The 17553-nt window shown below is 37.3% G+C and overlaps 1 protein-coding gene across 2 annotated transcripts in view; it reads right to left on the bottom strand.

Moving 5' to 3' along the window:
• Positions 1 to 17121, bottom strand: part of LOC127620898 (disintegrin and metalloproteinase domain-containing protein 9-like) — a 47884-nt gene extending 30763 nt beyond the window's left edge. Inside the window, exons 1-5 of one of the 2 annotated variants that reach the window (XM_052094242.1) lie at positions 17025 to 17121; positions 16750 to 16925; positions 14746 to 14843; positions 8601 to 8659; positions 1955 to 2033 (exon numbers count right to left, since the gene is read on the bottom strand). In XM_052094242.1, the coding sequence (XP_051950202.1) occupies positions 1955 to 2033; positions 8601 to 8659; positions 14746 to 14843; positions 16750 to 16822 (309 nt within the window). In that variant the 5' untranslated portion in view covers positions 16823 to 16925; positions 17025 to 17121. Of the gene's footprint in view, positions 1 to 1954; positions 2034 to 8600; positions 8660 to 14745; positions 14844 to 16749 lie in introns of both variants that reach the window. The other variant, XM_052094243.1, reaches the window with a different exon arrangement.
• Positions 17122 to 17553: the final 432 nt, after the last annotated feature.

Genomic DNA, 17553 nt, shown 5'->3' with positions numbered 1-17553 from the left:
ACACATATAGTAACACATATTTTTCCGTGCATATTACAGCATTACAGTACAGACACTTTAAGCTTCTTTTTTGGTCAATATCAATAATATTAAAGTTGCTCAACAGTATTTATGTCATGACTACAGTCATAATCTGTGTGTCTTAGCACTGCATCAAGCCGAATATAATAAACAGATCCTCAAGCTTTCAGCACAAGTGGAGGCATAAGCATTGGGATGCATGTGATTTATTGAAAGGCCAATAAATCAGTTGGAGTTAATACAAAAATAATTTATTGTAGGGATGGGAAATTTAAAGTGTTACTTTCTGTGATTAATATTTGATTAATATTTGCACTAAAAAAAAAAATTTATGCTATTAATGCAGTATCCATTTTTACACTTCCTTAAACTTCGCTAATGCTTTTCCACACTTATGGTGGCTAAAATTGGCATATATACATTTCCAGGAGGTATGTGCTTGACTCGACTACACATCCTTGCACAGAAATTGATTGTGTGGAGCAGTGCATGCTTATTCATTACATGCGATGCATATCCAGGGCATAATAAACACAGGAGTGGATTTACTGTATGGAGATTTCACCTGCAAGCAATGAGTCAGGTGTGGGAGAGATACAGGCAAGCAGCCGTGTCTCTTCGTAATGCCTGAAAAGCTCACACATTGTGAACCAGTGTAAAAAAAGTTAAACCACGTGAGAGAGACCCAGTGAGTTCGCATTAGAGACTGAACGGCAGCCAGAGAAAATATTATACTCAATAAAATAACTCAAAAATAAATTTAAATAAATGATGATTAACCAATTTCTTGCCAGTTCGAGACAAATATAGTTAGTGTGGTCAGTCGATAAATTTGACACACACACACACACACACACACACACACACACACACACACACACACACATCTTTTCCTTTCAAAATGCATTTATTTCCATCTTAGGAAAGAAAACCAAATTTTACAATAAAATGCTTTATTTAAAATTTTCAAACAAAGCTTTCTACAGTATAGAAATAAACTAACATTAAACGTTTCCCAAAGTGGGAAGTTCCTACAGCAATATTGAAACTGCGTTCATGATTCACAGGGCATCAGCACCACTTTGAACTTGACATGAAGAGCGCTTGTAAACAAAAACGTCTCATTCTGCGTTTTGATGATGGTTAAGACTTTGTGCTTCTGTGGCAATTAAAATGTGCCCATCTGGGCTTGTTTTGTATATCCAACAGCATAAAGAGTTCCTTTCTCCATAATTTTATCACAGAAGTGCTGTTGTGTGTGTGTGCAGAAATTATTTTATTTAGTGAGATAACAACCTCTGCAGCTCTGACATAGGAGAAAGCATAACAGTCAGCTGGCATGTTACAACAGTAGCCTTCCACAATAGATGGGACCGCTGTATTATGCTAAGCTTGTAGGCTCACCTTGGTAGAAGGGCTCTAGTGTGGGTGTGCATTTGTTTGTGGTGTGTGCATCAGTGTAATGAATCTGGGTGGACACATTATAAAGGTTACGCTCTTCCAACAGATGTTTATGCTGGTTTATGCTGTATTAACTGTAAACGCGTTAATCGCAATTAAGAAAAATGTACACGTTAAACTATTTAAATAAATCGCATGCGTTAATGCGTAAATTCTGACAGCTCTATATAAAGAAAATATTTTTATGTTTATATTTTAATGTATTAATATACCATGAATAATCACATTTAATTACAGCAAATGGTGCAGTTAATTAGTTAAAAAAAAAAGAACTGTCCCACAAGGCAGCATTAGAATGAATCTACACATCTGTATGTATTATGTTTCCTATAGCCACAAACTATTGATGTTATTTCAGTGTGGAAAAACAACAGTGTATTTTTTAATGCGCCATTTAGAATTGGCATAAATGTATTTACACAAGACTCACTAGTGTGTAAAACAATGCAGTTACTGGTGTTTGTTGACTTACTGTCATGTTTGGTCTCTCCATGACTAGTGAGCCGTCTTTGGCATAAGAGTACACAGTGAAATCCTCTGGAAGAAGCAATCTGAGAAAAATCACAAGCACACACACAACTATGTAAGGCTTTATGTTGTTGAAAGCTGATGTATGTAATTTCAAAGTAAAATACTTTTTTGTATCCCAGCTTTATATACAGTCAAATAAGTAAATCATTTTTAGGTTGATTTCACCAAAAAGTGTAACAATTTGGCTCTGTGGCACTATTAAACATCACTCTGAACGTTTGAGCAGCCCGTCCTGCCCGACATGGCAATACTGGTTTAACCAGTAGTTTAAGAGTATACTCACACAAACAGCTCAAAACTACTGCTTGTCAGGAAACCTGAAAAGCCAAATTTTTTTGGTCAAATATTTAAAAAAAAGGGGACTACAGAGGCATTTGAGAGAGAGAACATGAGAGAGGGCATAAGGGAGTGATGGGTTCACAGCCCCATGACATTTAGTCATGGGCAAAAGCAGGAAATAGAGCTGAAAGTAAGTGCTGAGAAGTGGATACTGAGAGAATTAAAAGATGATGACACAGACAAAATGACAGCTGATGGGAGAAGGCAGGTCTCCCACATTTCCTGACCAATTCATTTCTATGACTTGTCTTCAGTTGTTTGTGATTACTGGATAAAAAAAAAAACATTTTGATTCAGACCAATTCAGTAATGAATCATTTAGATCAATTTGTGAACCGTTTCAACCAATTCAGTAGAAATTGAATAAATAAGTGACCTAACATGATTTTATTGATGTAAATGACATAGGCGTAGATTTGGTCTTGGCGGACTAGATCTGCTTACGCACAATGCTGCTTGGCATTAAACAGTTGCTGCTGCTGCTAGATGAAAGAGTAATGTTGCTGCTACTGAACAAAATCAGTTAACCCATCATACACCAAGCAGATCTAGATAAGTGGAGCTGAGGAGGAGGAGGGTGAATGCAAGACTGCATTTAACGAAAGTGAGACAAATGGCTGTACATGGTAAAAATATAGATTTTCCGATGCATCGTGATCTTCAAAAAAACAACAACATTTAATTCTAATCATGCATGGCACAGATAAAATAACGCCACGAGTCTCTCTCATTAACCTGCCCTCATATACAGGCGCTCTTTACAGAAATGCTGGTTTTGTTAAAGAGACAGTACAGGTTTAGGCACATGATCAATGAAAATACTGCATAAATAATATATGAAATATAATATAAAATTGATTGATTGAATAAATAGATTTTTAATTTTTAAAAAGACAAAATGATGCAATAAACTATTAAACATAATTAGTAAAACTAATATTTTCATGTGGGAGCCTGCGTAGCTCAGCGAGTAAAGATGCTGACTACCACCGCTGGAGTCTTGAGTTAGAATCCAGGGCGTGCTGAGTGACTCCAGCCAGGTCTCCTAAGCAACCAAATTGGCCCAGTTGCTAGGGAGGGTAGAGTCACATGGGGTAACCTCTTCGTGGTCATCGCTCTTGGTGGGGCGCGTGGTGAGTTGTGCGTAGATCCCCGCGGAGAATAGCGTGAAGCCTCCACACGCGTTATGTCTCCGCGGCAAAGCACTACACAAGCCACATGATAAGATGCGCGGATTGACGATCTCAGGTGCTGAGGCACAAGGATTGAGGCGAGTCACTACGCCACCACGAGGACCTAGAGCGCATTGGGAATTGGGCATTCCATATTGGGGAGAAAAATTCATTTATCTATTATAAGAAAATAATAATAATAATAATAATAATAATAATAATAATAATAATAATAATACAGATTCATCAACATTAAAATAAGTGTAAGACCTCATTTATGTCCAGATGTACCAGTTGTGAATCCAGCAGATATTTTGTGTGAGAACATTTCACTATGTGTGTCTGATTATGGGGTGTGTTTGTTGGAATTTCATTGTGGCCAACAGCCTAATGGATGTGCTCTCTATTTCTGTAATATCTCTGTGTGTGTGCAGACCTGTGAGTTATTAATCCTAGGCAGGGTAGTTGGGGTGCTGTTGTTGCTGTAAGGCAGCTGTGTGGAATTACAGCTCAGTTCTGCAAGCACACATATGACTGAGAAAGAGCAATTGAGAAACTCAACTCAGTACTCCAACATGAGCCAACATTAAGCTTTTCCCCTTTTTATTTCAAAGGACTCTGATCTAAACTCGATTTACTTTCTTAATAGATGTTCTTGCTGTTATTGTGCATGATTATTCTAAAGAATTTATTTCCCTGTTATCTTTCATCAAAATGCAACAATCTCCATGCCTCTGAAACAACTTTCTTTTTGGTTATTCTGAATTGACCACGTGGGTGAAAAAAAAAATTATGAGTTACTAGACTTCAAAACATTTCCTATGCGTACCAGCTGAAGTCAAAAAACAAAAACACAAGTCTCTATGATATAATTTTACTTCGATATAGCTTGGATCTCCCCTTGCAATGTAAGTCTATGGGATTCTTTTCACTCGTTTTATCAAAAACAAGGTGAAAAGTGAAGAGAACGCTTTGGTATTATTCATTCATCATTCACCAGGATCAGCACTAAAGTTTAATGCTTAGGGTTAGGAGTTTATTCAAACCATATATTGTAGCAACAGTAAAAACGATGCTTGCTTTAGCAAGCACATCTAATAATACACAATCATAGCCAACTTATCATGATTATTATTTTACGACATTATTTTCCTCTATATTTTGTTTCAATGTAAAATATGGAAGTATATGGAAGTAAATGCATTGTAAATGCTGTTTTACATTGTCTTTCAATGATAAGTTTTATGGTGCTTTTCATCTCTGAAATCAAGTTTGCTATTGCAACTCTTAGTTGCTTCTCCTCAGCCTTGTTTTCCTAAGAAAGCTGACAAGAACGTTTTAAACAAATGGATTTCCTAAAAGCCAATAGTTCACATTTCAGGGGTGGGGTGGGCTTGTTTAAGATCTTGGCTGACCTGAGAAGGCCAAAAGAGTGCGGAAAACTTTATTTCAGGCGATGAGCTGACCTTTGTCACATCTCCTTAAGAACAGAAGGGGAGCATTGCTGGAAGTCATCAATGTTTGTGAAAAAATAATCACACCTCCCACAACACATTCAGCACTGAGCATCAAAGTAAATGTGCTTTGTGGTCATATATGGCATGTTTTTTTTTTTTGTCTTTCATCAAGATATGAAGAAATTGGTTCAAAGTACGTCAGACATGTTAAGCAACTCTGAGAAACGTCATGTTTTTTACTTCCAAAAACATCTCCCTGCTCTGTCCCTCCAAACTCAAGCCCAGGAGAAGAGATTGTTTTTGCTCCTCAAGAATTTCAATAGCAAAGCGAAGAGCCCAGAATATTCTGCAGATGTATTTGTATTAGATTTATCAGCCTCAGTACATGAAAGGCGTGTGAAACATCACTCTTGGGAATGTAAACTTAAACATCCACTCTAAGCTTCATTCAAGCTGCATTACCAATCTGACATGATCAAGAGACTTTAGCTGTTCATGCAAAGATAAAGTGGTTCTCTAAAATGTTCTGCCCACATGTTGCAATATTTGAAATACCTTACAAATACAAAATACTCAGAAGTTTGTATGGTGAAGTTGTACTGACTTCTGTTTGTGGAATATTGCACAGATATAGTTTGGTGCCTAAACTGGGTCATGTTTAATAGTAAACATTCTAGCTTCAAAGTCTAAAAAAGCTCTGGCTTATTCTGTCTCGATGTCTGTGATAAACGATGACACAAGGGCTTGACACATGTGCTAGATGGTGTTATGCGGAGTAATCCAGCTTAAAATCATGATCACCAAGGAGTATGGCTTGACATTAATTCAATTTCAATATGTATCGCGATATAATTTTTTTCAATAACGGTGATATGATTTTTAAACAAATTTCCGATAGGCTACATTACAGCATTTGTCACTGACTAACATTCAGGGCGCAGCCGTCAGTTCATTGTATGCAAGCAGAGCAGAAATAACAGAACACAATTGGCTACGTGTGTTACATGGCAATTTTTGAAAGGGACACAAATAATAGAGCCAAAATCGTACATCTATAGGATGTGTGTACACAGAAGATTTATTTCACCAAGCGGTCATAATTATAAAATTATCTTGCGTCCTCCATAATATTTTAAGTTTCGTCGGGGAATCCCACTGATAGCCACGTAACATCATATTGAGCAAAACCCAAAACAATGGTAGATCTACAATATCAGGCTAATATCAGTTCACAAACAAGCTAGGTAACATTATAATCGCTATCTGTATTTAAGAGAAAATAATCACTTCAACCGATGCTTAAAATGAATAAAATAGCCTTGCCACTGCCAGACTACTTTCTGGAGTTCAGCAATTAATGAAGCAATTCGAACTCCACCGGATTTGTGTGTGTAGGTGACGTAAAGGGGGAAAGCAGGCAGTGGACCAAACCACTGTGGTGCAAGGGAGGGGGGACTCAAAATGTTTCTGGCCAGTTTGTATTGTTTTACTACTTAGTTCATTTAAGTATATATCATTATATTTTTTACAATACACAGCATGGTTTTTAATGCCCCAGCAAGTTTTTGTTGTTGCTCACTTTTTTTCTGTTTTCTGCAGCAATTCTGAGCACTTTAATACTCTTTATCCTAACTGAAGAACCGTTGTTTCAATCTATAAAGATAATCAGCCTATGTTGTAGTTTCAAGTAAAAAATAGTTTTATGTTTATTTGACATTTCTGTTTGTATGAAGGCCAAGTGCAAATAAAAGGTGAACATTCATTTATTTGTACAGTTTTTATTTCTTAAATATTATATAGTTTTATAGGAGGAGGTTTCATAGACTTGGCAAATACATTTTTCAGAAGTTTGTAGGTACAGACATCGGCCGTGGGCATTCTAGGCAGTTTTTCTGAGACTTTTATTTTGTTCATACCGATATCAGAATTATATCGTATCGACCAAAATTAAGAAATATATCGTGATAGAAATTTTTGGCCATATCGTCCAGCCCTACCAAGGAGACTGCTGATGCCACGATTTATAGTGAAAAACATTGTTATATTTTGGTCTGTTCTCAAACTAAACTGATTGGATCACTTCAGAAGACATGGATCAAAACATATTTGAGTTGTTTGGATAAATTTGATGGTGCCTTTGTGCTTTTAAGAGCTTCAAAGCTTTGGTCACGATTCACTTGCATTCCATGGACCTACAGAGCTGAAATATTCTTCAAAAAATCTTCTTTGTGTTCTGCAGAAGTAAGTCAGTCATACACATCTGGGATGGCATGAGGGTGAGTAAAAGATGAGAGAATTTTTATTTTTGGGTGAACTATCCCTTTAAGGAAATAATGTCCAAACCTTGACATGTTGTTTCTACAGTAATAAAATGGCCTCTTACCTGGCAACACTCTCTAAACTGGAAACAGTGAGTACATTCTGTGCCACTAGCTGCAACAGACCCATCCATCGTTGGACAAAAAGCACACTATTTTTTGCTTTATTAACTGACAATCTGACACTCTAAAAAAACAACAATGTTGTTGAGCTTTCATATACAGAAGACTTAATGTACTTCATACGTTTCATGCCTTATAGTTTTCTCTGCACATTATGCTGGGATTGGAGAAAGTGCTGTATTCACAAGTTCACTAATTCACAAGCAACTAATGGTATACAAAGACAGATATATTATAACCGAATAGTAAGTGAACGTAATAAAAGGATGCAGGACATTTTCAGTTGACACTTACATTTTTCAGTAGAGTAAAAAAAGCAGAAGATTAAACTTTTAAATCGGTCACACAGACCAATCACAGGCTTCCTATTGAAATGAAAGAGCACTCAGAAAAAGGATTTTTGCTGCTAGTTCAATTTACTAAATTAAAATGCTTAACTACAGCAACACAATTCTCAAACCTTTTGTCACAACTTGATTTCATTCATTTAAATTTGTAAAATAGAAATACACTTAATCCATATGAGTTGGGACAACATGAATACTTTTTGTGGTGTTAATGTAGTATTGATGAAACTGGGCAGGGGATTTTCATTTCCCAGCATGCTTTGCATGGTACTTGATACCGAGAGTAAATGTTAAAATTAAGCGTTATTATGTGTTTTTGTGCTTTAGCGTTTAATGTTTTGTTATGTTGAGATTAAGAAGAGTTTCTGTTATGTTGAAGTTTTGGGGGTTACCATTATGGTGAAGAGTGGAGCTTGAGTTAACAATGACCACAGATACATATCACACATAAAATTGATTGCTCGCTTTATTAAATAAACGCTGTGCTAACCATAACACTGTTAATAAACTACACTCTGTAGTGTTTCTAACTAGCTTGTATTTAGCATGCCAACTTTCACTAGTTAGTACATAAAGAAATAAAACATTTTATTTGAGTTACATTGACACAGCTTATTTTGTTGTGTTTACATAATTCAACTAGGTTATACAAAGGGTTTGTGTTGAGATTACATAGTAATTGTAAATTAAGGAAACTCATATCAAACACGTGGTGCCACTGTCCAAGATTGAATCCAGTTCAAACAAAGAGCTATTTTTTTTTTAGTGTGTACATAATCTAAAGGGAACAAACTACAAACTCAAGAGAAAGAAATAAAGCAAAATACTCACTCGTTTCTCTCCAGGATGACGACATGTTCTTTCCCTTCAGCTTGGATTATGTATGACACCTTAAAAAAAGGAAAAAGAAAGAGTCAAATCACTGTTTTACTACAGGTGAAGAAAACAAGCAGAGGCAGCGATGCTATTAAAAGAGTTCCCATTTTCTAGTGTCTCTATTACCATATTTACTTAATGTGGTCAAAAACTGTTATTCAAAAACAGGGTTTCAGTGTTTCCTGAATTTTTGCATGTTTTTGTTAGCATACTGACCTACATTAGTACTTTATTTTTTTTATGTAGTTATACACACACACACACACACACACACAAAAGAAGTCTTACAATCAGTTAACTTGCTGGGTGAGGCAGAGACAACAAGTCACTGTTTGAGCAGCTTGCTCTCAAACCGCTCAGGAATGTTAGTATTAAAATAAGGCAGGGTGAATAATTTCACAAACTGAAAGAGTGATGGCTATTGAGTGATGGGTTACAGGTTGCAATGACTTTACCAACATGGTTGGTATGATACCAATTAAAAGCTGCCTGAACGTGCCAACACGTTCACGCTAACTGCCATTCACTGCCAGATCTACTTTGCAGTGTTTAAGAGAGTTTTCTCAATTTCAATAAATTATATACCTACTAAAAGAATGAATCCTATGTGTGTATTCCTCTTCTTTATAAATTCAGCAAAGCAAGCAAAAATCTCATTAAATAAAAATGTGCATATTTTTTACAAACTCAGAAAGAGTACAGCTATTCTCTTCCTCTAAATCACTTCCTGTTATCTGCCAAACTCAGAGAAGCAGACTGTTTCTCAATGACACTGAGGTGAGAGAAGTGCTGGGTGTTTGTTTGTGCCATGCTGTTAGTATGTGTCTCTGCCAGGCAGGGAGCCCTATGCCCAGAATGGCCCTGGCAGAAGTAGACTTTTATTAACTACACCCACACTGCCGGGCATGTGCGCCCGCCAGATGGTTCCTGTGGCATGTGTAGATGATATATGAGAGAAACAATATTATTGATAGGTCATGAAAAAATAAAATTGGAAGATAGGATGAAGAGAGAATGAGAGGGCAATGAAGAATACTAGCCACACATTTAATGAAAAGCGGATCTCTTGTTTGAGTGTGAGCTTAAAAAAAGATGCAGATTTCTGCAGCTTGAACTAATACATGTAACACAGTTATACCACTTACATTACACTTCTAAGACAACATGAAATCAAGAGTAACCCTTTTTCTTTCTTAACAAATGCCCCTGGTCTTACTGAAACTGTGAATTCAGTGACATTGGTCTGTACTTACTGAAATTCAAACCAATACCCCCAGAGACCGAAGCGGCAAGTGTTGTTGAGGAGGAATGTTCATAGGGTAGAACAAAAACCAAATAGTATTTTCTGTTCCAAATATGTAATACAGTCAATAGAGATGCATAATTTATTAACTCTACACCCTAAATCTAACCGTCAGTGAGTTTTAGAGAGAAAATGCAACTTCTGAATCGCACTCATCATTGTTTATGTGAAAGCGATTACTTCCTTTTAAGTGGGACAAGAACCCGAGACTCGGAGATTGTTCACACAAAGTGCTATCTGAAGTACCACAAGGAAGGTATGTATGAATTGATGCAAAAAATTTGGATGGGATATGGTGCTTGGCAGTAATTTGGCAGAATGATGATTTAAGGGTACATGAACATTCGGAAGCAGCATGTCGATTTTCCATGTGATCATATTGACTCAATTCATCAGTGCACATTATCTTAAAGAATTGTGTTTGTTTTTGAAATTTTCATCAAAGTGAAATGACTTTCTCTGCATCGGAGACTACTTCTGCAGATGTAACCAAGTCCATGTGGGTGGGGGAATTTTTTTTGTTGAAATAATCTTTTAGAGACCCTTGACTCATACACGGAAAACACCATCATCACACACTGTTTGTAGCAGATCACAGTGAACAGAGCACTAAGTCTAAAGGTAGAAAAGGTAGAATAACTCCAGACCCCAAAAACCCATCCCATTCCCTCTTCGAACTGTTGCCCTCTGGCTGGTGCTAAAGAGCACTCAGCACCAGGAACACCATGCACAAGAACAGTTTTTACCCTCAGGCCATTTACCACCTGAACAATTAAACAGCCTTCAGGACTCCCCATAGTGCAATTATGTAAATAATATCTCCTGTACATCCAGTTGAAGTCAGAAGTTTACATACACTTAGGATTAAAACTCATTTTTTAAATCACTCCACAGATTTAATATTAGTAAACTATAATTTTTGCAAGTAGTTTAGGACATCTACTTTGTGCATGACACAAGTAGTTTTTCCAACAATTGCTTATAGACAGATTATTTCACTTTTAATTGACTATATCACAATTCCAGTGGGTCAGAAATATAAATAGTAAAAAGTTAAAAGTTGCCTTTAAGCAGCTTGGAAAATTCCAAGGGTCCTTGGTGGTGCAGTCATTTGTATACATGGAGAAGAGTAGTGGGGAGAGCACACATCTATGGGGGGCACCAGTGCTGATTGTACATGTGCTGGAAGTGAATTTCCCGTCTCACTAGCTGCTGCCTGTCCGTCAGAAAGCTGGTGATCCACTGACAGATAGACGTGGGAACAGAGAGTTGGTGTAATTTAGTCTGGAGAATAGCTGGGATGATTGTGTTGAAAGCCGAACATCTACAAAAAGGATCCTTCCATATGTCCCCGGTCCATCCAGATGTTGCAGGATATGATACAATCCCATGTTGACTGCATCATCCACAGACCAGTTTGCTCAATAAGCAAATTGCAGGGGATTAAGAAAGGGTCCAGTGATGTCATTCAGGTGGGCCAACACCAGTCTTTCAAATGATCGACTGGAATGAGTTACAAAAGACTATGAAACTTGAGAATACCATCTCTCTCACTTCCTTTAAAAAACGACTATCAGAGTTTCTGCCGGTCCGTTGCACATGTTGACCCCTTTATTATAAATTAATATTTAATTTATCTCTGCTCTAGTTGCTTTTTTTTTTTCTCTCTCTCTCTCTCGATAACAACTTGATGCCTTTACTATAGATTATATTTCACTAATTGTTTATATACCGACACTGTCTATTTTATTGCCCAGAAAACTTGTATTTTACTTAAAATTTTGTTCCTTGTGTATTTAATGTTTAATTTGTATAATTTCATGTGTAACTATTTGTATGTCTTGCACCTTCGCTTTATCTTGGTCAGGTCGCCGTTTCAATTGAGAACGTGTTCTCTACGTGCTCACCTGGTTAAATAAAGCTAAAAAAAATAAAAATCTCATGACCACAGACATCATTTACAGCCTTTACTACAGGTTTAGCTGATTTTAGTTTCTGCCTATAGGTTGGAAGAAGATAAACCAGACAGTGATCAGAGTGTCCCAAAGCTGCTCTAGGGACAGAGCGATGTGCATCCTTTATTGTTGTGTAGCAATGATCCAGTGTATTTCTGTCTCTGGTTGGGCATTTAATGTGCTGTTTGTATTTGGGCAGTTCACGTGTGAGGTTTGCTTTGTTAAAATCACCAAGAATAATAATAACGGAGTATGGGTATTGTAACAGATACTCAGACTTGATGGTAGTGTAAAACCCGGAGGTGTAGTTTATTGAGGAAGAGTGGGGAGCGGGTAAACCTGGGTGATGACTGCTGTGCGCTGGATAGCGGGTGAACCTGGGTGTTGACTGCTGTGTGCTGGATAGCGGGTAAACCTGGGTGATGACTGCAGTTCGCTGGATAGCGGGTAAACCTGGGTGATGACTGCAGTTCGCTGGATAGCGGGTAAACCTGGGTGATGACTGCTGTTCGCTGGATAGCGGGTAAACGGGAACTAGACGAAGGAGCAGTAGAGCTTGGATCAAGAATACGTAGGAGCGTTGGAGAAGAGAACCAGGAAGGTCACGAAGTGTCTCCAGGAGAAAGCAGGTAAGTGAGTCTGTGATCGCCGTTGGAGACCAGACCAAGAGTGACAGGAGAGTGGAGCTTATATACTGTGAAGCTGATGAATGTGGGAACGAGTTTCAGGTGCAGGTGATTAGTACTCGGGAGAGGGAGATTGTGGGGTGTGAGTGCTGGGAGTGTCAGGAGGAACTGTGACAAGTATAGTTGTTCCGTGTCTATGATCTGATCGTCCAGCTGTTGTAGCGCTGCATTCACGCACGTGTGTGGCGGGATATAAACACTAACCAGAATAAACGAGGAAAACTCCCGCGGCGAGTAGAAAGGCTTACGGTTGATAAAGAGTGCTTCGAAATTAGGACAGCACATCTTCCTTAACGTTGTTACATCTGTACACCAACTTTCACTGAAGTAAAAGCATGTCCTCTCGTTTTCCCCGTTAACTTCGCGATGCGATCTACTCTGAACAGCTGAAAGCCCGGCAACAGTAACGCGCTGCCCGGATTGGCTTCACTCAGCCACGTTGCTGTGAAGCACAAGGCAGCAGAGGTTGAAACATCCTTGTTTGCACGGGTGAGGAGATGTAGTTAGTCAATTTTGTTAGAAAGAGAGTGGGGATTCGCAAGATGAATACTCAGCAGTGCGGTTCGAAAGCCGCGCTGACGAAGCCTGACCAGCATGCTAGCTCATTCCCTCGCCTGCGTCTCTTAAACAACACAGCTGCGCCTCCGACTAAAATGTTCAGCAAAGCATTAGAATAGTCAAAAACCAGGAATAGATCGCCCCTGGTAAAACTGATTGGAAAAAGATTACTAAGCACAGGACAAACAAACAAACAAAAAAAGAATTGGAAAGCTGCACACAGAGGCTGCTATCCGTGGCGCCATGTACATACGCCATTCTATCATATGTCTTATTTTTTTGTATTTCCATTTATACTCTTACCTTGTTTTATATTCTTTGTCTCGATGTAATGTTCTTTGTGCACTTGCTTGGTTCTACTATAAAATTACTAAATAAACTTCCTTGTGTATGTGAGCACACTTGGCAATAAAGCTCATTCCGATTCTGATTCAGAATTCACTTTGTAGAATGAGTCATACAGACTACATATTTATTGAATTAAATAGCACCCTTTTGTGGATTAATAATCACATGGGTCACACAGCCACCGGCTTTTCCGGAGGAGAGAAAATACCATCAAAATCACACAGAAATGGAATGGGCTTCACTCCAAAATAAAGGATCAATTTAAATTGGAAAAAGTATGACAAAAATATATCACTACTGTATAGTTAAATAAATCAATAGTAATTGCATAATATTTAAGCAATATCACACATTTGTGATGCTCTGTTATGCAGCACTTTATTTTACAATATAAACTAGATTGTGCTGTGATGTTCTGTATAAAACACTTCATTTGATACAAATAATAAAATATTATTTTGAAAATGAATGGTTATATTTTCATATAATACAATTGTTAAAGAATTTGTTTATTTAGACACCATTTTGATAAAAAAATAAAACAAATAAACTGCTGATATGGAATTCAGAAAAACAGGTATCGGACTCGATATCAATGAGTCCCAAAAAGGAAGTTTTGGTACTCGTATTTGTTCTCAAAAAAGGTATTGTGACATCCTTAATTATTACACCACTTTCTGGAATACTTGATCAATCATTTAACTTCATCTCAATCGCTGCATTACGCAGTCAAATAGTTTTGTATAATAACCACTAATCTATATAACTAATCTAACATGTCAAAAAATTCCATTATTTCACCTGAAATCAATATTTCATGTCCATTTATTTATTTGGTAAGTGCCCGGTAATAAGTGAATAATGTACATTTTACATTTGGGTCCTGATCATCAGTGTTAAATTTCTAATAATTATCGGCTGACTGTACAATATCCCTTACACGATATCCTAAAATATCGATACAATCAAATCCTGCCCTACATTATTTCCTGCTGAATATTGTTTCAATGTTTTCTCAGTAATTATTCACATTACAAAAGTTAATATGTTGTGAATGTTGTTTCATTTTGCCTTAAATTAATTCATTACCTGAACTGCACATTAGCAAGTTTTAATGTAGATTTTGAATAACAAGAACTACATCTTGTCTATGCTGAACACTTGCAATCAAACACTGTTGACTGTCTGTGTTTAAGTGGGTTTAAAAGAAAGAAACAGAGACAGAAAATGAAAGAGAGGGGATGTTTTACCTTGTCTGCACTGTCCTGGTCTCTCCTCTGTCTGCTGATGCGTCTTGGTACTGTCACTTCATACGAGGTGAGCTGAGAGGTCTGCTGGGATATTGAGCCTATGAACAGAGACAGTCCCGTCACAACACGGTCTACCCAACTAACACACACAATTAATTATAAAAGCAATGCAAGAGACAGTATGAGACCGACAAACAGATGTAAATGTGATTTGAAAAAAAAAACTATTAATAAGTAAGTATTCTTTTCCAGTAAAAATGGATAATAAAATAAGTTGCCAATGGGGCAAGAAAATGTGACAAAATGTTTGAGAAATGTATATTGTTTTATGGATGTTTAGATATATTACAAAAAATAATACATTATTTAATTACACAAACAGAAATATACTGATCAGTAAAATTATTATTATTATTATATTATTTGCAGTGTACATTACTAGCAATTGTCATACATTTCTCCATCCAATTTCCACACTTGTTCTCTCACTACAAAACAAACACTGCTATTGTGATAAAAGTTAATTAGATTGAGTGCAATTGACTGGTTGGCAATCAAATTGGATGCTGAGCTGTGCCAAGTGCTTCATGTAGGTGAAAACAGCACTGGCAGAGAGAAAAACATCAGGATTCAGGAAGAAGTAAGAAGTAAGTAAGAAGTAAATTCACACAGTATGATTGCTAACAAATGTGTGGGAGCAACCCCTCAATTTATTTACCTGAAATGCTAAAATGACTTACAGTACAGTTAATAAGTGCATTTTTACCAATGTTCTACCAAAGACTGTATGATTACATCTGAAACATACCAAACATTTTGGTATATGAAAACATAAGTTGGTATATGTATTAGGAAATTTCTGGGGAAATAAAAAAAACACAGGTTTACTCAGAAGTGTAGCTGAGTATTTAAACAGTAAGAAGTTACAATTCTTCTCACACTTTATAAAGTTCATGAACAACAGGACTTTCCATAACCTTAATAAAATGACAGAAAGGTGCAGTTAAATAATCTAATACACGTTTATCTGCTTGGCTCTCATAAAGGCTGCAGGAAGTGTAGAGTGGCAGAAATGACTCACATTTGTTTCATACAGACCTTATTGTTAAGCAATAAAGATTCCATCCAGAGGCCGAGGAGACACACATAGATTCGGAATTAGCCCAAATCTGCTTAAGCTTCTTAAATCTACATAAAGCCAGACTGGGCCGAGACGAAGATACAGTATATACTGGACATTATCAGAGTTATTTATTAGAGACGGGACACTTCTATTAAAATGAATGGGTGAAATTGGAATGCCCAACCAAGGAGCTCTAGTGTCCAACGGTCAACGGATGTAGAAAGAAAGTCCCGCCTTAAGGTAAAAGAGCCAATCACCTTTTAGATAGAGACATCGCCTGTCAATCAACTCGCTACGCGCATGCGCATTAGCTACACAAGCCCGGAAAGAAATCACGAGTTTTAGCGTGATATGAGGCCAAGAAGCACAGTTTATGGTTCCAATATTATCAGATTTTATTTCTGATTTGAAATATGTTATTTAATCGTAATCTTGACCAACCGTTTGGTAGATTTCGGGACCCCCCACCCCTATTCAAGTAGAAATTAGCTGCACTAGCATGTGAGTGATTAAAAGATGACCGACAGAGGACTGAGTTGCTAGAAATACTTTGACATGATCTCCTTACTAATGTAATTAAATAACGTAAACAACTGTAAAGCCACATGCACTGTCCTTCTATTGGGAAATGGGTAAATTCAGAGTAAAACTACATAGAAGCAAGAACTTAGACAATTAAAAGCCTTTTAGTTACATTCGCAAATGACTTGTTCAGTCCTCTCTGATTTCAGGACTAGTGAGTAAATACAGCACGCGCACAATACATTTAATTGTAAACATGCGAGCTAATCAATGGCACTGCCTGGGCTCCAGTGATTGTCAACACTACTACTAATGTAGTAAGTGCAGTGGACATTAGATATCTCGCTCCGTATTCTCACCTCCAATACAGTCGATAAGCAGCAACAACACACACACGCTTCGAGGGAGACAAGAACATACTGCAAGAATCATGTTTGTAAAGTATCCTTTATGAATTGCCGTCCCGAAGTAACAGCAAATGTTGCGCTCTCTTCCTTATCCAGGCGTTGTCCTCCAAGCAACCGCAGTAAGTCCTCTACACATAACGTTCCCGTGGAGAAAAGAAATAGAAGCAGTTTCAGTCACCTGAACATGTTGTTACGCTTTATCTTTGTGTAATAAGTTACTGCCTTACGGAAGCAAACTATGTGGGAAATAGTGCTGTTTAACTTCGCTGTTCGAGGTCTTTGGATTAAGCGATTCGGTCGGACTTGCATTTCTGATGAACCCCGTCTGTAGAGGGCGAAACCGAGCATGCGTCACTAAACACTTTGTTATTTAACCCTTTACATTGGCCTGATATAGCATGCAAACAACATAATGTACTTAGCTTGCCCACCCGCAATATTATTATGGCAATAATGGAAGAAAAACCCCGACTATTAAAAGCATACACGTTCACGATAAGTTAGGGATAGTCTTTTTTTAACAACGACACAATTAGATGGGGACGTTTTCTTTTTGAAAACTATCGCTATTTTTGATTATTTTTAAATTTGTCCATACCCGTTATCACGTTATCGTCACTGAAGAACGCAAACAAATCTGAAATGTCAAGGGAAAACTACATAACATAGTTATACTCAATGAATTGACTTCCTGCTTAATAATCTTCAACATGCTTTACATTAAATAGGACTTTTGGAGGGAACTATGTGTGGAGT

This window comes from Xyrauchen texanus, chromosome 27 (genome assembly GCF_025860055.1).
Source record: "Xyrauchen texanus isolate HMW12.3.18 chromosome 27, RBS_HiC_50CHRs, whole genome shotgun sequence".
In the NCBI taxonomy this organism is placed as follows: Eukaryota; Metazoa; Chordata; class Actinopteri; order Cypriniformes; family Catostomidae; genus Xyrauchen; species Xyrauchen texanus.
This window is presented reverse-complemented; position numbering and strand designations above follow the sequence as displayed.